Consider the following 21,993-nt stretch of genomic DNA (forward strand, 5'->3'; position numbering starts at 1 on the left):
GACAGTGAATCTTTAAAAAGTTTGATCTAGCACCAAAACTTGAAGTGTCTCTTTACATTGTTACGCCATTCAATTCTTCCATAGGGAATGTTTAAATCCAATCCAAATAAGGTCTCTGATTCCTGTAGGCTTGGCTACCTTTGACACTGAACCACTAGATCCTACTTTCAACCCACTGAGCATCTCAGGTCACTTGATTGCATCTTACCTGGCCGGCAGCTCCTAACAGGTGACACAGAGAGATCTGTCTCTGCCCTGCAAGTGACTCGGCTCTGTCATACCCTCACATCTCCTGTCATCCTCTCCTGTCATTCTCTCTCTATTTGATGAAACTCCATTATTTTTGTCCTCCCCCCCCCCCAATTTACATCCAGTTGACAACACAATGCATGCTCAACTGGCATCTTTTCTAGGATGTTGGTCAACCACCTCAAGCTCAACCTTGACAAGGAGCAGCACTTCTTCCTTGTGAAGGACAGTCCGCTCCAAGGCATGCCCATCATGGTTGACAACTGCAAAGTGTCCCCCGCCAAGAGGTTGACGACTGACATTTGTCCCATGTTGACCACTATCACTGTCAATCCTGGGGCAAGAGGGCCGAAACACTTCTGTTTTTTATTGTCTCTTTCTACAACGGGACTGATTCGGGTCTAGGACACCAGGTGATTGTAATGAAGTTCCTGGTAAAAACAAACCAGACCTGGAATAGTCAGCCAGGCTTTTTGTTAAGCTTCTGTATTGCAGGGTTGTTAAGAGTTTTTTAATAATTTGACATTTCACATCAGTGGAATCGTTTTTTATGCAAATTGGTTGTTTTACAAATCTCTATGTAGCATTAAGACGGCAATGGATGAAGAGGGTGAAGATCATTCCTTACAAAACCATAAAACCATAACCTTCGCCCATTGTGTCCTTATATGTATGTCCTTATATGTATAAACTTAGGACATGAGTCCTTAGACCAGACCTCAGGACTACCTAGCCCAAAAGGCTCGTAGCTGTCCCTGTCCAAAGTCCTCCTGTTTGTGCTGTAGATCAAGTTGCTGCCTGATGATTCCGGCTGCCACTGCTCTCACCCATGCTGACCGGTCCTGTCCTTGTCCACCTGGTCATGCAGCTGACTTAGATTCTGTTTATAGACTGTGGACACAGCCCACATGCATTCATTAATTATATCACTATCTTGTGCTTATATAAATCTTTACCCGTTACAGCCAGAAGGGGACTGGCCACCTCTGTCTGGTCAATCAATCAATCAATCAATCAAATGTATTTAAAAGGCCTTTTTTCAACAGCAGTTGTCACAAAGTGCTTTACAGAGACACCTGGCCTTAAACCCCAAGGAGTGAACAACAGTAGTGTTGAATTTCAGTGGCTAAGAAAAACTCCCTAAGGCGGCTGAATTTTAGGAAGAAACCTAGAGAGGACCCAGGCTCAGAGGGGTGACCAGGCCTCTTCTGGTTGTGCCGGGTGAGATATTAAGAGTCCAATTGGAATAATTATTACATTTCTCTGGGCTAAATCCAGAGGCTATTTGATTTTAGACTAGGTCAGAAGTATGACCAGGTGGACAAGGACAGGGACAGCAACGGGCCCCCCAAACCAGGTAATCCGCAGGTGTGGACCAGGACCCGGACAGGGCCCAACAGGCAGGAAATCAATCCACCCACATTGCCAGGCATCAACCAAAGGGACACCCACCAACCGCAACCCCCCTGAATGAGGGCCGAGTATAGCTAGCACCGTACAGCCCAATTGCACAAGTGCGCAACAGAGAGACAACAACAAGCCAGTGACTCAACCCCCGAAAGGCATTGGAGGGAGGGCATCCCAGTGGTGATGAGAGCCCACCTGCAAGACAGCAAGGGTGGACATTATCAAGCCTACTGGTCACCTTCACGCCCCCGGGCCAGGCGACACCTAATTATAAACCGTGCTGTAGAGATTAGATTTTAGTAGACACTTGAAAGTTTGCACTGAGTTTGCATTTCTAACCTTAATTAGCAGATCATTCCACAGTAGTGGAGCTCTATGAGAAAAGGTCTGGTCCCTCTCTAGGTTTCTTCCTAAATTCCGACCACTAGGGAGTTTTTCCTAGCCACTGTGCATAAACTCAGATGTAGCTTGCTCTTTGGGGTTTCAGTCAAGGAATCTGTAAAGACACTTTGTGACAACTGATGATGTAAAAAGAGCTTCATAAAATTACTTTGATTGACTGACATTGCCAACCAGAAACAAGACTGAGGACCAACTAACAGACATGACATAACACTTATTTGCACAAAACATCCATTTAATTTGAGGTATTTATTACAAGTGTTCCATCATGTATAAATCTCCTTAAAATAAAGCTGGTGGGATGAACATTCACACACAGTCAGCTCACTGTAGGAACCGTGACAATCTGAAGTGGCCAACTGCTTGGACACGGCAGCAGGGCTGGGGTCAATTCCAGTACAATTACTTCTAGTTTGTTCTAGAAAGTAATTTGAGAAAATCCCATTCCAGAATCGATACAGCACCATTCATTTCCAATTGGAATATTCAAAATCCTGGTTCATGCCCTGAGCTGACAATGGAATTGACCCCCACTGACCGTGAGGGATAATACTGTAGTGGACACAGACAGCTGTTTCAGGGATATGTTATACTCAAACTTCAATCAAAAATAAAAAATAACATAAAAACAGCACATTCACTGTAAAGAAGGGAGGGAGGGGTTGTAACTGTGGGGATAGGCAGTCTGCTAGGATACACACATTTCTTTAAAAACGAATTAAAAAAGTGCTCCTTCCCCATCAATTAATAATATAGAGATAAAGAAGTAATGTAATATAGGCACTGTAATAGTATATTTTTTGTCAAAGTTACTATCACATTCTAAAAAAACATTTTCTTAAAATAAATGTGAAGTTTACTTAAAACTCTTCCATTGCCCTTAATTTATGAAATGTATAATCACATGCTAAACTGACTCCATTTGATAGTGTCAATGCCAGCTCTAGCCTTTTGGGGCCCCCGTCCCCTAGCGGTCAGGGGGCTCATTAGCAGTTGGGGCCCCCTAGCGGTCAGGGGCCCTAAGTGACCTCTTAGGTTGCTTATGCCTAGAACCGGCCTGGATAGTGTTGTTGATTGTATGATAAAAATTTGTATTAGAGCACCAATGAAGTACTATTTCTAGTGTTTCTGTTCTTAAAAAAATACATGGGGCAGCAAATCGTCTTCCTGTCAGGTTCTGGCTATGAAGATGCCCCTAGCCATCTCTGCACTGGGCTTAAGGCCATATTCCCTGGCCAGGGAATAGATGCCTCTAGGCATGTCTTTGTTCAGTGTCAGGTGTCCCCAATCGGAGGCAGCTGGCATGCGTTGCCTCTGATTGGGGACACTATTTTAGGGTGCTCTTGTTTTCCTTGTGTTGTTGGTTATTGTTTGTCCATAGTACGCTGTATTTTTGTGTGCTGCTCCTTTTTTGGTTTTTGACAGTTGGCTCAATAAATTGGCCTTTTGAACCACAACCCTGCCTGCGCTTACTTCTGCCACCCACTAAACCGTGACACATCCTGGCAGTCCCAGCTTTGGGATGGAATCAAGCAACCGGTTGGTTATCGGTCAAATGCTCTAGCCGCTAGGTATCTACCTCCCCAGTTTACTGTCTATATTATAGGTAGTGTTGGAAGACGGCCTTCACAGCATCCTGTAGCAGCTTCCTGGTTGGCAAGTGTAAGAAAACAGTCTCCGTTTTTAGCGGTCTATTCTCAAACGGTCCAAAGGGCAGGTATTCCTGTCAGTGAGAGACCAACTGGCCAGCGACAGGTCTGTGGTTTCCCTGGCGACCCCTGGATAAGACCTACTGTGGCACTTGGGTGTGACTATGTTCTCAAAACAAAGAGAAACCGATAGATGCCGAATCCTAATTTGAACTCACAAATACCAATTTGATCTCACTGTCGTTGCACAGCAAGTAAAACTAACTGATAGAGAAATCTAGGTTCACAGGTTTAGGACTTCAAAGGTTTGAGATCAATCTTAATACCATTATTTCCTGCTGCTACATTATTTAGTGCAGTAGCAAGCTGATTCAAATTAAGATACAGTATTCGTAAGCAGACAAGAATAGAGATGGGTAAACTAGAGGTTGGGCTGATGTTGGCCCAAGACACTGGTCCCAGATCAGTTAGGGTTTAGGGTTAGCATTTCCCCCGAAATGATTAAGCCAGGATTTCAAGAGGGCATGCTGATTCTATATGTGGGCAAAAAAAAGGAGGCAAAGAGGTCAGGGATTGGAAACATTAAACAGGACCTGGGAATGCCTAAATGGTAAGGTTGGTGCTCCTTCCCCTTGGAAGTTAGTCAATTCAGGTAGTAAACACCCTCTCACATCAATAACAGAAAAAAAGGAAATCTTAATAGCAACTTTTTTATCTGTATTTCCATTCAGTTTTCTACCAAAATCGACAACTTCTGATTCAAATTTCACCCAACCGTGCAGATTAAGGAAGGTTTTGACTCTGGGTGGAGAGAAAGAGACGGAGAGAGAAATAGAAAGAGCAGGGGAGAATATGGTACCTCAGCTCAGCCCCAGCTGGGTCAGGTAACAGTCCACATCTGATTCAGTAATATGGAGAATCAGAACTCTGTGTGCAAAGGATGGCTATATTCCCGGTTGCCCAGTGGACTCTCGCCAGGCTTCATATAGACGCCCTCCATGGCTCTCCACAGGCTATGCTGACTGGGGCCCGTCATGGCGTGCACCTCCCTCTGCCCATGGATGGGGCGGCCGTACTGCTCCCCCGTGACCGACAGCAAGGCATCAGTGGAGGCGTGCCGGAAACGGACAGCCTCCTCGCGCTCCCACACCGCCCCTCCGCACTGCACAGTCCACTCGTCCAGGTGGTCCCCTTCTCCCTCCTCGCCGAACGCACTCACTTCCTAGGGGAGGGACCAAGACGTTGAGGATCAGAGAAAGCAGGAACATGAACAATCCAACAATGTTACATTTTGTGTATTTTTTGTATTTTTATCTTGTTGGCATTAAGACGGATGGAGCATGTTACCATAAAGCCATAGGTCAAACAGTAGACCACCTCCAGTACCATTACATTTGGAAGCCTAAAATCGTAGTGTCCATTTGGTACATTTCAGGAAATCGTTTGTTTTCCCCCTCAGATGACATCTGCACATGTGCCATATACAGCAGAACATGCATTGCAAATTCCTCTGCCAAAGGCTCTTCAATTTCACAAAAAAACCAAAAGCAATATAAAATGCACTGAGTTTTATACATAAATGAAGTTTCAAATGCATACCTTCCTAAGAACTACACATAGTTTTACATTAGATAGCATGACCATGTAGGTGGAAGTGTCTTCTGGACAGATGGCCGTTGCTCTGCCGTAAAACAAACCACTAGGTGAGTGTGTTAAGCATCTACAGATGTTACTAAAAGCTTTTAACTGTAGCACAAATGTGTCCAATAATCACCAATGTCAAATATGACATAACCCACTACAGCTCACTAAAGGGCAAACTGCACTATTCACAGCTAGGTGAATTTCAATATTCAATGCTGTACTTTTTTTTAACTTAATGTAATTGTTTAGCTGTTAGTGATAATGAATGTGTTTATATGATTAACCCTTTATGTATGTGTTATGAATAACTAAATGTGTCTATAAGCAAGGACAAACAAGGCACTTTTGGGCGTGGCAGGTAGCCCAGCCGGTAGAGCATCTGACCAGTAGATCGAATCCTCAAGCCGGCAAACTGAAAGATATCTCTTCCTGCCACGGAAGCGAGGCAGTTAACCCCAATTGCTTCTAGGTCGTTTCTGTAAGTGAACATCTGTTCTCAATCAATTACCTGATATAATTTGAGTAAAGAAAATCTCTGCACGTATTATGAATGCCCAGAGGTCTGATGTTAAAGTACAAGGTCATATGATAAGGCCTTTATGTTTGTATTATGAATGAGCAAACCACCCTGACTTTACATTAAATATGTAGTAATATAAAAAGTATGTGCATTATGGATGACTAAAATTAACAACAACTGTGTTCAATTCAAGACACTGGATTATAAACGGCCATTGTGTAAGCATTATTTTATTCACAGAATTATTTATTTGAAGAATCCCAAGACCTTACAGAAAGCTTCAATAACTATTACAGATGTTCTGCTGTTTTATGATGTTGTTTCTTTCATAATCCAAAGATGACTTTAGATTCCAACAGACCAGGGAGCCACAGCACCTTCATAGAATCATAGAAGAATACAAATTTAACCCAGAACAGCCTGTGCAGGTACTGCATTTCCTGTTATACAAATATCCTAAATCAAATACAAAGTAAATAACTCACAGTAAAAAGCAGTAGCCGACCCTAGTGTGCTGCGCTTACCACTCAGCTCAGAAGGCTTTAATTTTGAAACTGGACGCCAGGACTGGCTCCAGAATGAAATGACTGAGGTGGCGTTTTTATCAATGGGGGGGGGGGGGGGCATATGTAATTCATGACATTTTCTGTGTTTAAGGGGATACAAAACTGAAGGGGCATATATTATATCTAGGGGGCAATGATTACTTTCCACTAGGCAAGTAGGAGGACAGGCATGCATTAGCAGTCATTCATCCACCCAGACTGAATGAAATCTGGTTAGCTAGCAATCAAAGACAAAGTCTGTCAAATAAGAGTAAGATGCTATCCGCACAAGGTGACCAATCTGTTGTTCTCAACCTTGAGTAAGGCAACAGGACCTAATCGCAGATAACTTGCTAGCTACATACAAACTCAGTTCTAGCTACAAGATGTATAGGTAGTTTGAGTGTGTTTAGAGCAGTGTATTTGGCAGATTTTTGTTCGTTTTAGTCATTGAAATTATAGGTATGTAGGCCATGCTTATTAGAAAAAACATAATATATTTACAAATATATTCAGTTAATTCCGTTCAATGCTTTTTGTAGGAGCTTAGATTCATAATTTATATATTTCCGGTTTGAATGACGCGCACGTTTTGGCGCTCGAGTAGGAAAAATCCAACGCATGCAACACCTCAAACGCGATGCACCTGCAAAGGGAACGCATAGTGCTGCATGTCTTTGCATCATAACGCATATGCTCATTGGAAATGACTGAATGTCCGTTGTTACGCATATGCATAACGGATTTGGTCTGGCCAAGGCGTATGTCTGAGAGGGCTTAGGGTTGTCCCACTGTCAAATCGTCAAGTGCGCAAGGTCTCTTTCGCAGACATTTTGAGCCCTTTATGTACCCTTTTCTAAAGTCCGCATTTCTGCAGACATTTTCTGAGGGAATTGCCCACAGTTCGTTGTGACGTAAAACACAGGGGTTACCAGGGGAAGCCCGTATGCCAGAGAAAAATCACGGCAAACCAGCTTTATAAAAACTGCAATAGATTAACAATGATTTAAGATGGCACATAGAACACGTGAAATCAGAGGAATGTAATCACCTTTTTGCACACCTAGTATATTCAAATATTTATTTTACTTTTTGCTTAACAATGCTGTTTTGACCAAAAATAGTTCATTGATTACTGACACACAGTGGGGAGAACAAGTATTTGATACACTGCCGATTTTGCAGGTTTTCCTACTTACAAAGCAGAGGTCTGTCATTTTTATCATAGGTACACTTCAAATGTGAGTGACAGAATCTAAAACAAAAATCCAGAAAATCACATTGTATGATTTTTAAATAATTAATTTGCATTTTATTGAATGACATACGCATTTGATCACCTACCAACCAGTAAGAATTCTGTCTCTCACAGACCTGTTAGTTTTTCTTTAAGAAGCCCTCCTGTTCTCCACTCATTAACTGCACCTGTTTGAACTTGTTACCTGTATAAAAGACACCTGTCCACACAATCAAACAGACTCCAATTTCTCCACAATGGCCAAGACCAGAGAGCTGTGTAAGGACATCAGGGATAAAATTGCACAAGGCTGGGATGGAGTACAGGACAATAGGCAAGCAGCTTGGTGAGAAGGCAACAACTGTTGGCGCAATTATTAGAAAATGGAAGAAGTTCAGGATGACGGTCAATCTCCCTCGGTCTGGGGCTCCATGCAAGATCTCACCTCGTGGGGCATCAATGATCATGAGGAAGGTGAGGGATCAGCCCAGAACTACAAGGCAGGACCTGGTCAATGACCTGAAGAGAGCTGGGACCACAGTCTCAAAGAAAACCATTAGTAACACAAAATGCCGTCCTGCTGCGCACACAAGGTCCCCCTGTTCAAGCCAGCACATGTCCAGGCCCATCTGAAGTTTGCCAATGACCATCTGGATGATCCAAAGGAGGACTGGGAGAAGGTCATGTGGTCGGATGAGACAAAAATAGAGCTTTTTGGTCTAAACTCCACTCGCCATGTTTGGAGGAAGAAGAAGGATGAGTACAACCCCAAGAACACCATCCCAACCTCAAAGCATGGAGGTGGAAGTATCATTCTTTGGGGATGCTTTTCTGCAAAGGGGACAGGACGACTGCACCGTATTGAGGGGAGGATGGATGGGGCCATGTATCACGAGATCTTGGCCAACAACCTCCTTCTCTCAGTAAGAGCATTGAAGATGGGTCGTGGCTGGGTCTTCCAGCATGACAACGACCCGAAACACACAGCCAGGACAACTAAGGAGTGGCTCCGTAAGAAGCATCTCAAGATCCTGGAGTGGCCTAGCCAGTCTCCAGACCTGAACCCAATAGAAAATCTTTGGAGGGAGCTGAAAGTCCGTATTGCCCAGCGACAGCCCCGAAACCTGAAGGATCTGGAGAAGGTCTGTATGGAGGAGTGGGCCAAAATCCCTGCTGCAGTGTGTGCAAACCTGGTCAAGAACTACAGGAAACGTATGATCTCTGTAATTGCAAACAAAGGTTTCTGTACCAAATATTAAGTTCTGCTTTTCTGATATATCAAATACTTATATCATGCAATAAAATGGAAATTAACTACTTAAAAATCATACAATGTGATTTTCTGGATTTTTGTTTTAGATTCTGTCACTCACAGTTAAAGAGTACCTATGATATAAATTACAGACTTCTACATGCTTTGTAAGTGGGAAAACCTGCAAAATCGGCAGTGTATCAAATACTTGTTCTCCCCACTGTATACATTGTTATTGACAATTACCTCTTGTCCACTCTGTAGGGCAAGAGCCTATAAGACAAATCAGGCAGTCGGTCTATTAACTACCTTAGCCGCGAAGAAAGTAAAAAACAAAATAAAAAAACCCACAATACTGTGCAACATGTTTTAGTGTCGTCAAGGTAACAAAGTTGCAAAGTGCTGTCCCATTACTATTTATAGTATTTAGAGTCTTTGCAGCATTTGCACTCAATCACTTACCAGGTGATGTCAGTTAAGTCTGTGAGGGTTTAGGGGGGACAATGGGATTGTATCAATTGTGATTACATCTGGGTAACCTGAAAATCAAAACTCTTGAATATTTCTAGTCTAGCGTTTGATTACAAGGAATGGTGCGGCCAAATAATTTTATTATAAAGAGGAGATCTTGATTAAAATTCCGCCCCACTTATAGAAATAAAAAAATATACATTTTGAAATGTTCACTTAGAGACCAGCATGTCTCTTCATTGGAAATCAATACATGAAGCTCAGAGTTCCAAGGGAAAAAGGTTTTTAGGAAGTAGCATTGGATTACATTGTATGCCGCAGCCCAAACATATTTAGTTATGAAGCTAAGATTGTCCTGATTAAAACGGTGTGCGAGTTGAAAAAATATATATGCATTTTGAAATATGGTATGAATTACACAGGCAGGTCTGAACATCTAGCCTTTTTCAATTGGATAATAATGGGGCAGCAAGTTCAGAAAATGTATTGGTATTTCTGAAATTTCAAAGGCAAACTGTAGGTGACAATGAATTTAAATGAAAACTGTAAATAGCATTTCAGTAAAGATACATACATGTGACATATGTATGATTAACTTTATGACTTCTTTGTCCTCTTTATACTAGTGGGTCTGTATGCATTTGTGTTTTTGTTTTGATTTAGAACATGTTCTGAAGACAAGTTGGTGCCAATAAAATTGATGGGAACAGCCAGGGTGAAAAAACACCAAGGCCAGCCCCCCCCCCCCCCCCCCCCCCCCCATTTCTCTAACACTACAAAAACTTACCTTGAATAAGAGGTCATATTAATATACTGGCCTCCATGATAAATGCAATGAACAAAATTTCCCCCAGAAAAACTGTTGCTACATTTTTCATCTGTCCAACCGAACTGTAGTACTCTTATCTCAATACAGGGTGCCAGGCTACAGTGTTTTGGAACAGATTAAACAAGTATTCACAAAGGTGGTTGTCTGAAATGACAGCCTATTTCCTATAAAGTGACCATATTGCTCCTGGTCAAAAGTGGTGCCCTCAGCAGGGAATTTAATGTAATTTGGGAGACAGAACAGTAAGGAGGTTTCCCCTCACCTGGTTGGAGGACAACGGTGAGGCAAAGTAATGGCTGTGCAGGTTACGTCCAGTGTTGACATGGGTGAGGCGGATGGTCTGACCACACTTAATGGGAGTCCCTCTGTGACACAGGGCTCCGCTGGTGCCCCGTACACTCCAGTAGCTGTTACTGTCCTCTACTGTCGTCACCCCAGTCACAGACTGCTGTCCACTACCTGGCAACGGACACACACCATAAAAAGAATGAAGTGACACGTCATGATCTACTCCAAACACCTGTTAGTGAACACAATTGAGAAAAGATGAAGAAGGAGAAACAGAAATAGTGATAATTCTAATCAACTCTAATGTTTCGTTTTTCTCTGTATTACCTAGCTCGCTGGTCAAAGAGAAATAGAAAATATAATCTAGCTAGCTGAACACAATTAGCCGACGTTAGAACGTATATATTACAGTGTCGACCTACCAGAGCCGTAACGCACGTCGTGAGAGTGCAGTCTGACATTATGCTTTACATTCAACAACTTAACAACCGATCCGCAAGTCACAAAGCTCAGTTCCGTCCCAAGCGATAGACCAATTAAATAATATAATATAAAATAGCTGAATAAAAGGTATGAGGGGCCAGTATAGTAATCCATAACCAATAGCCTCTACCAATGAACTCCGTAAATCCGCATCAACATTAGTTTATGCTACGTCATCGAAATGGTACCGTACGAACGTTGAGAGAATCTGCGACAGTGCCCCCTGCTCTCGTGGCGGAGCTATTGCAGATTTTACACTATTTAAAATAAATGATGGTACTTTATACAATTTTGAAGATGTAATCAAGATGTTTTACTCTACGTTGTTTTAAACCTGCCAATCAATTATTATATTTAATTATTTTTCTATCAGTATACAAGGTGGTCTCATGACTTACCGTTCCGATATTGACCACCAGAGGGAGCGGGCGATCAGAAATCGCTACACACAGCGTCGTCCATTGGCCGTTTCGCATCGGAAGTATCCTCCACACCGGAATTCATCACGCAGCTAGTTATCAGCCATTTTTATTAGAAGCTGTACGAAAAATATAAGATATCAACACGTTCTTTTACATTTCAAGGATTTAAGTAACATTTCGTCGCAGGGAGAAGTAAGTTATTTCAACAAAGGTGTCTGTTGACTTGTGAAATAGTCCTGCGGCCAAAACATGGGGGAACAATAGCCATGGCATGATTGATTGTTTTCCCACTGGCTAGTTAGCTAACATGCTGCTAACGTTAGCTAGCTAGTTATCTAACTGCAGCTATCCAACATGGGCCTTCTTATTATCTCTCATTCCCGTGATTTAACTGACCGGATCGCTTACTGAAATATATGGCACATGGCTTATTATCAGAATTCAGATTTTAATTTAACAAATTGGCTTGGTATTGTATAAAACAAGTGAAAATCGCCGCATGGCTAACGAAAGCACCTCAACTAGTTATTTTAGGTTGTTGTGAGAACTAGAAAAATAGTTATCCAATTACTAGAACGGGTAGCTTGATGTTTAGCTAATGACGGTGCAAAGTAAACAATAAATACATCTAGTCCGATAGCTATGTCTTTTCAGTCAAAAATCTCAGCGAAACTGCTTGTACCATCTGACATTAGCTAAACGTACCCAACGTTAGCAACAAAATGTGCGTTTTTGTTCACCGCTTTTCCCTACGTCTTTTGTCAATCATTTCGGTGAACATTGTGTTCCAGAAATTGTTCTACTCGGTTTGTTCTATTAGGTTCAATCCCTGTTTGCCCATTTTCAACATTGTTTCTAGGGATTCCGTGGTATACGTGCCAGTCGCTTTTTGTAGCTTGTACTGTACAAGTCATACCCACCGCCATTGTGTTTTCTAGTTTTGTGCAAGTTTCTCTGAAACTATCATGCAAATCCTATTTCTGTGAAAGCGCCCCTACTTTGGTAACGTTTGTGCGTGTATGAATGTCCAGCCCTTGCAGATATGTCTGACTTCATCGACAGCGAGGCTGAGGAGTCAGAGGAGGAGTTTGAGGAGAAAGACCTGAAGCCTAAAAAGACTCAGGCGTTTATGGATGATGGTGAGCTTGACAAGTCACTAAATGTAGGCATCGGAATGTGTTGGTGTGGTGCATACCCCCCCCCCCCCCCCCCCCACCTGTGCAGTTCTGTCATGTCTTCATTGTTGTGTGGGATTATATGTTTAACACCTTTTCCCAAACAGAGGAAGAGGATGAAGACTTGAACACAGAAGACCAGGATGAGCACGGAAATCTGAAGGGGCTCATCGACGATGACGTAGATGAGGATGAGGAAGAAAAGAAAAGTGGCGGATCAGGCAGTGGCAGCGATTCAGAGGATGAAGTTCGACACAGAAGGAAGAAACGCAGTGAGTTTGGACACCAGCAGCTGTTTGGAAGTTGGCCTGGTTTTCCTTTTTAGGGGGATTTATAATATTCTACTGGAGGAAAGTACTGTTGAACTTTCCTCCGGAGCGCCGTTTTGGTGGAAGATGTATTTGCATTTGGCTTTGTAGTTGCATGTACGAGCCATACACTGCAGTCGCAGGTCATACCCAAATAAGTTATTTAAAACGTCCCTACCATGAATTACACCACTTTGAGTTCTATGAAAGCATCTCAAACATAAATGTCTATCACCCGAACTGTTTACTTCATGCTTTGCCCTTGTACTGGAACTCATTTTTGCCGGATCGCGTAAGCGAAGCCGGCCAAGAAGAACACATGTCTCTGACTGACTACCCCTTCAGGGCTCAACATTAACACAGCAGGGCCAGTGAGTTTGAAACTTACTGGCCCCAAACATTTTTTACTGTCCCTCCTTACAAAAATTGTAATTTATCAGTATTACAATATATAAACAAATTCTTTTGTAACTTAAAGTGAAATGCTTTCTGGATATATAAAACATTAAAAGAAAGTATATTTCTTTCTTCACATTTCTGAAAATGCATTAAATGATAAGTCAACAAAACATTTGATTTTAAACCAAAACAATAACCCATTCCTTACTGGGGAACAAGTCGAATGGCCGGTCGGTCTTGGTTACTATGTATGCAGTTGTTATACTGGGCAAATGTGTAACGGTGGTGTAGTGGTTAAAGACACAGCCACTCTCGTGGGATACCCGGGTACAAATCCAGTGAGGGCAACAACATTTATCACTTTAAATTGCAGGCCGGCTGAACTAGGCTTGCCTGGTTCCTTTTCTGGTTAAATCTGCCCACTGTTAGTCTCACAGCCTCATAAACCTCCAAAATATCTGTATTTCAGTACATGCAGCCTGTGTAGGCAAGCAAGATGACATGGCTACTCCATTTCATCAGTGAGGGGAACAACACTGAATTACAACAGCTGAAGTAGCTAGTTTATCTTCAAATGCACAGCTAGTGATGTTTGCAACAAAAAAGGCAATCCAATTTCTATGTGGAGACTGTTTAGAAAACATTTTGGGGAGAGTCCGACCACTGCAGTATTTGGCTTGTGTGCACAACTAGACAGCCTAACACATTTCAGACATGGGGCTTTGACCAAGAAAGTTATTTGGATTATGCATCAATGCTGAAAGTGGAAGATGAGGTCTAACATTCTAAAAAGCAAAATATCCCTTGAAGAACTTAAATTCACTTGGTGTTTAATTTCCCCACCCTCAGTACCAACAAATACGGCATGCTGGTATTTTCCCGGCTATTGTTTTAAGTGTCGTGTCCGTATAGCTCTTCTGAGGAGCATAGGGCTCTGTAAATACGCCACCTCCATAGTACTTTAGACTATATAGTCTCTTCCTGTTAGTAAATGATTTTGGCTTCCTCTCTCCCACCCTTTTCTCTGCTTCTCATTGTGTCTGCATGTCCTTTTCTAACCCCTTCCTCCAGACTATGATGATTACCTGGATGATGATGATCTGGACCTTATTGAGGAGAACCTGGGTGTCAAAGTCAAAAGGAGGGTGAGCAGACACGACCGGTCTTTTGTTTTATGCTGTTAAGGCGTGCCCGTCCAGGGTTATGTCCAGCCCATCTCTGACCGTTAGATGATCATCATTATGGTCTGATAGGAAAACCAAATATTTTACCAGGGGTGCATTTATCCACTAAAATGAATGGGGACAACCAACTGTGTTTGTCCCATGAAAATGTGTGACCTGAATGTTTTTCTAATTAACTGTTTTGTGCAATGAATACACCCCAGCAATCCTACCCTGAGATGCTTTTTGGTTCGAAGGAGTCATGGTGACAGATGGGTAATGACACATTGAATTGTGTTTTAACCTCTCTCCGCCTGCCTCTGTTACCCCCACAGAAGAAAAAGTATGACCGTGTAAAGACAATGGATGATGACGATGATGAAGACGATGAGAAGGACCAGATCGCAGACGAGATCTTCCACGGGGGAGACGATGATGGAGAGGGGGAGCTAGAGGAGGGTGAGACTGTCGACCTGCCCCTCCGTCGCCATGGAGAACGCCAAGAAGAAGAGGAGGAAGAGGAAGGGGAGGAGGAGTCAGGTACTTGTGGTGATCTTTGTTTCACACTTGGGAGTATTTTGAGGCAAACAGAAACATATGGGGTTAAGGTGCTAAGGCATGGCGCTGACTGAATAGGTTCTGCATTTCATACTGCAATTTCAATTTATTCTTCAGATATAGACGACTTTATCGTTGATGACGATGGCCAGCCTATTACAAAGAAGAGAGGCAAGAAGTTCTCAGGATACACTGACGCGTAAGTGCGCACACAAGCTTCCTACGTGTATAAAATGCATAACTAACATTAACAGAGATATCTTTTGAAATGCTACCTGTTCCAAGCAGCTGTGATTTGTATTTTAATGACATGCATTGATTTTACGAAATGGCTCACCAGATATGAACAAATGGATAAACTCAGATTAAGATGCATCTGTATAGTGACTTTGGAAAGACCCCTTCATAGTTTCCGCATTTTGCTGTGTTATGGACTGAATATATTATAATTTATTGCATAATTTTCTTTGGCCATAAGTCAACACGCAGTACCCCATAATGACAAAGCAAAACATGTTTTTAGGAATGTTTGGCGTATACAGTACAGATTACCCCATGAAGCTGGTTGAGAGGTGAACTCTAACAGAGCTTCATTGTTTCTATGCTGAGAGGGGAGAACCTGGGATATGACATGCCTAATGCAGTTTGCCAAATGGCACTTAAAAGGTTTGATGAGACAACCTAGCTAATACCATCTCATTAGAGCATGCTAGGAGCATCATGTTATGGGGATGATTTTCTGTGGCAGAGACTGTGACACTAGTATTGATTTTTGGAAGGAAGAACAAAACAAAATGGAGAGTGGTCCGTGAAGAAAGCAGGATCCAAAGAGCACTGCACCTCAGGCTAGGACCGAGGTTAATCATTCAGCACCACAGTGACCTGAAGCCCACAGCCAAGACAATGCTGGAGTAGCTTTGGGAAAAGTCAGGGTTTTTCCTTGCTCAAAATTAGGCAAAGGCGCTCCTCTGTGATATACTTTGTATAATATCTGGATGCCCCTCTGATATACTTTATATAATATCTGGGTACCCCTCTGTGATATGCTATATAATTTCTGGCCACTTGAAAAATAACTATTATAGTGATAAATCTCCCCTTTTGTCCATGTCTACTTGCGAAGCTAATGAACACTACAATGTCCTCCCTAGTACAATAGCAATCAAAATGCAAGCAATAAATCTATTCCTTGCATATTAACATGTTACATATTTTATCTTTTTGCATATGTAGTGTTTTACCCTTATGTTTTTTTTATTGTTCACCTCTGCCTGTCCAGGATATTTCATAGGTTTTAAGTGCATCCAGCCTATAGTTTCTGCTTGGCTATTTTCCTAAGACCCCAAACACATTGACTCCACAATGCTTCAGAGCAGTAACCAAGCTATCATTCTCTCTATCTGAGCCACCGGAAAACACAAAAAATATGAAATCGCTCATCAAGCTTTATAATTAATCACAGTCAATAGTATTGTCTATTTTTGTTGTTATACTATGTTCTTGTTGAGTTGACGAACACTATTGGGAAAAAAAGCAGGATCTGTGATTCTTCTAGATGTTATTAATTGTTATGCGGATTGGTTGTAGTTTAGGCGTTTAGTTTTATGCAAATATTTTGACATGCTTGGGTGTAAAAGAACATTGGATCCACTTGTTTTTCTGATATTACTCATCTCTGTGATGTCCGAACTGGTAAAGTCCTGTATGCAAGGTTGCCAGATCATTGACAGTAAACCGTGAAATCCGCAGAAATGCTATATCTTCTATACAACTGGATCTGTAAATCGAACCCCCCCCAAGTCCATTAAAAATAGCCTAAATGCAAAGGAAACCTACCCATCTGGCAATACTACCAATATGAAAGTTTCCTCCTACGATCACATTCGCTGCTGTATATCGCTGGTATGCTATTTAGTGTATGAGCATGTGTATGAATGATGTTTTACCATGCCGACACACAGAGATTTTGGAAATGTGGCAGCCTTTGAGTTTTATATGTAGGAAAGTTGATGGCAACATTGTTATTTAAAATAAATAGCTAATTCTCTCCGTAACACAAAATGTGGAAATAGTGAATGGCTCTGAATACTTTCCGAAGCCACTGTACATCTGCCTCTCCTCATCCCTCTCTCCTCCTCCCCCCATCTTACAGAGCTCTCCAGGAGGCCCAGGAGATTTTCGGTGGCGATTTTGACTTTGCCGACTTCGACGCCGAAGGTGTGTACGACCAGGGGGAGGAAGAGGAGGAGGACCAGGATGAAGAGGGCTGGGACCGGCCTAAGAAGCAGACTAAGAGAAGGGTGGGCCGGAAGAGCATCTTTGAAATCTACGAGCCCAGCGAGCTGGAGAGCAGTCACATGACGGACCAGGACAACGAGATCCGCTCCACAGACATGCCCGAGAGGTTCCAGGTACAGATCTGTCTGTGTGTTTATCGATTCCAACCCAGTGTCCTTAAATAGTTGTGCGCTGTCTCAACAAAGGTGTGTATCTCTCCCTTTCCGCACATCCTCCTGCAGCTGCGCCCCATCCCAGTGAAGCCTGCTGAAGATGAGGAGTTGGAGGAAGAGGCTGAGTGGATCTACAGAAACGCATTCTCCACCCCCACCATCTCCATGCAGGTTAGGACCTCCGGCCCTCCATTCACTGACAATATACCTCACCTAATGCTCGTCCACATGGACCTAAGCATTTCATAAATGCCGGGGTTACAGGCCTATATAGTATGGTCAACATGTTCTTTTGAAACTGTTTAAGAAGCATAACTGAAGCAGATAGACAAGAAAAAAACATTTGTCTCCAAGTCCTTTATGTTTCCGTTTGGACAGTATTGCCTTTAAATACAGTATCTCACAAAAGTGAGTACACACCTCACATTTTTGCAAATATTTGACACTGAAGAAATGACACTTTGCTACAATGTAGTGAGTGTACAGCTTGTATAACAGTGTACATTTGTTGTCCCCTCAAAATAACACAACACTGCCATTAATGTCTAAACCGCTGGCTACAAAAGTGAGTGCACCCATATGTGAAAATTGTGCTCAGTGTCAATATTTATGCCTTAACCCTCTTGGGCGTGGGGTTCACCAGAGCTTCACAGGTTGCCACTGGAGTCCTCTTCCTCTCCTCCATGACGACATCATGGAGCTGGTGGATGTTAGAGACCTTGCGCTCCTCCACCTTCCATTTGAGGATGCCCCACAGATTCTCAATAGGGTTTAGGTCTGGAGACATGCTTAGCCAGTCCATCACCTTTTACCCTCAGCTTCTTTAGCAAGGCAGTGGTCATCTTGACGGGTGTTTGGGGTTGCTATCATGTTGGAATACTGCCCTGCGGCCCAGTCTCCGAAAGGAGGGGATCATGCTCTGCTTCAGTATGTCACAGTGCATGTTGGCATACATGGTTCCCTCAATGAACTATAACTCCCCAGTGCCAGCAGCACTCATGCAGCCCCAGACCATTACACTCCCACCACCATGCCTTACTGTAGGCAAGACACACTTGTCTTTGTACTCCTCACCTGGTTGCCGCCACACACGCTTGACACCATCTGAACCAAATACGTTTATCTTGGTCTCATCAGACCACAGGACATGGTTCCAGTAATCCATATCCTTAGTCTGCTTGTCTTCAGCAAACAGTTTGCGGGATTTCTTGTGCATCATCTTTAGAAGAGGCTTCCTTCTGGGCCAACAGCCATGCTGACCAATTTGATGCAGTGTGCGGCATATGGTCTGAGCACTGACAGGCTGACCCCCCCCCCCCCCCCCCCCACCCCATTGCGACCTCTGCAGCAATGCTGGTAGCACTCATACATCTCTTTCCCAAAGACAACCTCTGGATATGACACAGAGCACAGGCACTCAACTTCTTTGGTCGACCAAGGGCGAGGCCTGTTCTGAGTGGAAACTGTCCTGTTAAACCGCTGTATGGTCTTGGCCACCGTGCTGCAGCTCAGTTTCAGGGTCTTGGCAATATTCTTATAGCCTAAGTCATCTTTATGTAGAGCAACAGTTATTTGCCATGAGGTGCCATGTTGAACTTCCAGTGACCAATATGAGGGAGTGTGAGAGCGATGGCACCACATTTAACACACCTGCTCCCCATTCACACCTGAGAACTTGTAACACTAACAAGTCACATGACACAGGGGAAGGAAATTGGCTAATTGGGCCCAATTTGGACATTTTCACTTAGGGGTGTACTCACTTTTGTTGCCAGTAGGGCTGGGCGGTATGATGGTATATATCGTTATCCCGTTAGAAAATGTCAACCGTAACAGATTTTTTAAAACTGTGTATACCGTTACATCGAAAATAAGTGGGCGTGGTTCACTCCCGTGCAACGTGCGTGACACTGAACGAGACGCTGCACGTGAGACTGATCAAGAAGATGCGAGTTTGCATGTTTGAATTTGCACATTTGAAACATGGAGAAAGATGAATGAGCACATGAGGAGGACCCACAAAGCAATCCCGAACAGGAGGAGCAACTTGTTATTAAAAGAGGTGCGACATCTGTTGTGTGGACATGGTTTGGGTTTGCAAAATCTGACAATGACCAGAAAAAGGTGATTTGCAAATTATGTAGAGCTTATGTGCCCACTAGCAGCGGTAGCACAAGTAATTTGTTTCATCACCTCAAAATGAAACACGCACATTAATTTCATGAAAGCCAAAAGATGCGCCAAACATCAAGCAGTCCGTCAACCTCCAATGCTAAAACAATGCAATCACCTCAGATTCAAACTAGTTTGGCTGAATCTTTTACTAAAGACATCGCGTATGACAAAAGCTCAAAGAGATGGAAAGAAATTACACAGGCCATTACTAAGTATATCTGTAAAGACATGGCACCAGTTTACACTGTGGAAAAGAAGGGGTTTAGAGACCGAGATATGTGATACCAAGCCGCAAGCACTTAAGTGAAGTTGAGTTGCCACGATTGGTCATTCAGATGGTAGAGTCAGAATTGGGCGTAAACAGAATGAGAACATGGATCCATCATGCCTTGTTACAACAGTGCATGCTGGTGGTGGTGGTGTAATGGTGTGGGGGATGTTTTCTTGGCTCACATAAGGCCTTTTAGTGCCAATTGGGCATTGTTTAAATGCCACCGCCTACCTGAGCATTGTTTCTGACCATGTCCATCCCTTTATGACCACCATGTACCCATCCTCTGATGGCTACTTCCAGCAGGATAATGCACCATGTCACAAAGCTTGAATCATTTCAAATTGGTTTCTTGAACATGACAATGAGTTCACTGTACTGAAATGGCCCCCACACTCACCAGATCTCAACCCAATAGAGCATCTTTGGGATGTGGTGGAACAGGAGCTTCGTGCCCTGGATGTGCATCCCACAAATCTCCATCAACTGCAAGAGGCTATCCTATCATCATGGGCCAACATGATTCAGCACCTTGTTGAATCAATGCCACGTAGAATTAAGGCAGTTCTGAAGGCGAAAGGGGGTCAAACACAGTATTAGTATTGTGTTCCTAAAAATCCTTTAGGTGTACATCGTTACCGTGAAATAAAATCACTCATACCGTGAAATAGAATTTTGGTCATATCGCCCACCCCTTGTTGCCAGTGGTATAGACCGGTGTCTCCCAAACTTTTTCAGTTACTGTACCCCCAAAATGTTTTTACACTGCTTTCAGTACCCCTGAAGTACCCCCTCATGTCAATGTCACTAGTTAGTCTATGGTGTCATGAGTGTTTTCAAGTACCCCCTGTGGAGAGGCCAAGTACCCCCAGGGGTCCTAGTACCCCTGGTTGGGAACCACTGGTATAGACATTAATGGCTGTGTGTTGAGTTATTTTGAGGGGACAGCAAATTTACACTGTTATATAAGCTGTACACTTAATACTTCACTTTGTAGCAAAGTGTCATTTCTTCAGTGTCAAATATTTTCAAAAATGTGAGGGGTGTACTCACTTTTGTGAGATATGGTATATATTTTTTCAGTATATACCATATATATATGGAGGGACCATAAGGGGCCGGTGCAAAGAGGATCGGGCGGCAGTCGAAGGCAGGGGCCTAGACAACCCGATCTCTGGACACGGAAACTGGCTCTAGGGACGTGGAATGTCACCTCGCTGGCGGGGAAGGAGCCTGAGTTAGTGCGTGAGGTTGAGAGGTTCCGATTAGAGGTTGTCGGGATCACCTCTACGCACGGCTTGGGCTCTGGAACCACACTCCTTGAGAGAGGATGGACTCTTCACCACTCTGGAGTTGCCCATGGTGAGAGGCGGCGGGCTGGTGTGGGTTTGCTCATAGCTCCCCAGCTCTGCCGCCATGTGTTGGAGTTTACCCCGGTGAACGAGAGGGTCGTTTCCCTGCGCCTACGGGTCGGGATAGGTCTCTCACTGTTGTTTGTGCCTACGGGCCGAACGGCAGTGCAGAGTACCCGACCTTCTTGGAGTCTCTGGGAGGGGTGCTGGAAAGTGCTCCGACTGGGGACTCTATTGTTCTACTGGGGGACTTCAACGCCCACGTGGGCAACGACAGTGACACCTGGAGGGGCGTGATTGGGAGGAACGGCCCCCCTGATCTGAACCCGAGTGGTGTTCAATTATTGGACTTCTGTGCTAGTCACAGTTTGTCCATAACGAACAACATGTTCAAGCATAAGGGTGTCCATCAGTGCACGTGGCACCAGGACACCCTAGGCCGCAGGTCGATGATTGACTTTGTTGTCGTCTCATCAGACCTGCGGCTGTATGTCTTGGACACTCGGGTGAAGAGAGGGGCGGAGCTGTCAACTGATCACCACCTGGTGGTGAGTTGGATCCGATGGCGGGGGAGGAAGCTGGACAGACTCGGCAGGCACAAGCGTACTGTAAGGGTCTGCTGGGAACGTCTGGCCGAGTCTCCTGTCAGAGAGATCTTTATCTCCCACCTCCGGCAGAGCTTCGACTGGATCCCGAGGGAGGTTGGAGATATTGAGTCCGAGTGGACCATGTTCTCCACCGCCA

The 21,993-nt window shown here is 43.5% G+C and overlaps 2 protein-coding genes across 2 annotated transcripts in view; one reads left to right on the plus strand and one right to left on the minus strand.

Moving 5' to 3' along the window:
• Positions 1 to 4,021: 4,021 nt before the first annotated feature.
• On the minus strand, positions 4,022 to 11,139 carry sdf2 (stromal cell-derived factor 2). Its single transcript, XM_010902986.3, has 3 exons — positions 10,916 to 11,139; positions 10,468 to 10,664; positions 4,022 to 4,929 (listed from the first exon to the last, which is right to left on the minus strand). The coding sequence occupies exons 1-3, from the start codon at positions 11,088 to 11,090 to the stop codon at positions 4,627 to 4,629; spliced, it is 675 nt and encodes a 224-aa protein (XP_010901288.2). The 5' UTR covers positions 11,091 to 11,139; the 3' UTR covers positions 4,022 to 4,626.
• A 314-nt stretch (positions 11,140 to 11,453) lies between these two features.
• supt6h (SPT6 homolog, histone chaperone and transcription elongation factor) overlaps positions 11,454 to 21,993 on the plus strand; it is a 40,054-nt gene continuing 29,514 nt past the window's right edge. The window contains exons 1-8 of the mRNA XM_010902987.5: positions 11,454 to 11,590; positions 12,430 to 12,537; positions 12,681 to 12,845; positions 14,352 to 14,425; positions 14,779 to 14,983; positions 15,119 to 15,200; positions 17,154 to 17,412; positions 17,521 to 17,622. Coding sequence (XP_010901289.2) covers positions 12,441 to 12,537; positions 12,681 to 12,845; positions 14,352 to 14,425; positions 14,779 to 14,983; positions 15,119 to 15,200; positions 17,154 to 17,412; positions 17,521 to 17,622 — 984 coding nt within the window. The 5' untranslated portion in view covers positions 11,454 to 11,590; positions 12,430 to 12,440. The remainder of the gene's footprint in view (positions 11,591 to 12,429; positions 12,538 to 12,680; positions 12,846 to 14,351; positions 14,426 to 14,778; positions 14,984 to 15,118; positions 15,201 to 17,153; positions 17,413 to 17,520; positions 17,623 to 21,993) is intronic.

This window comes from Esox lucius, chromosome 7 (genome assembly GCF_011004845.1).
Source record: "Esox lucius isolate fEsoLuc1 chromosome 7, fEsoLuc1.pri, whole genome shotgun sequence".
NCBI classification, from domain to species: Eukaryota; Metazoa; Chordata; class Actinopteri; order Esociformes; family Esocidae; genus Esox; species Esox lucius.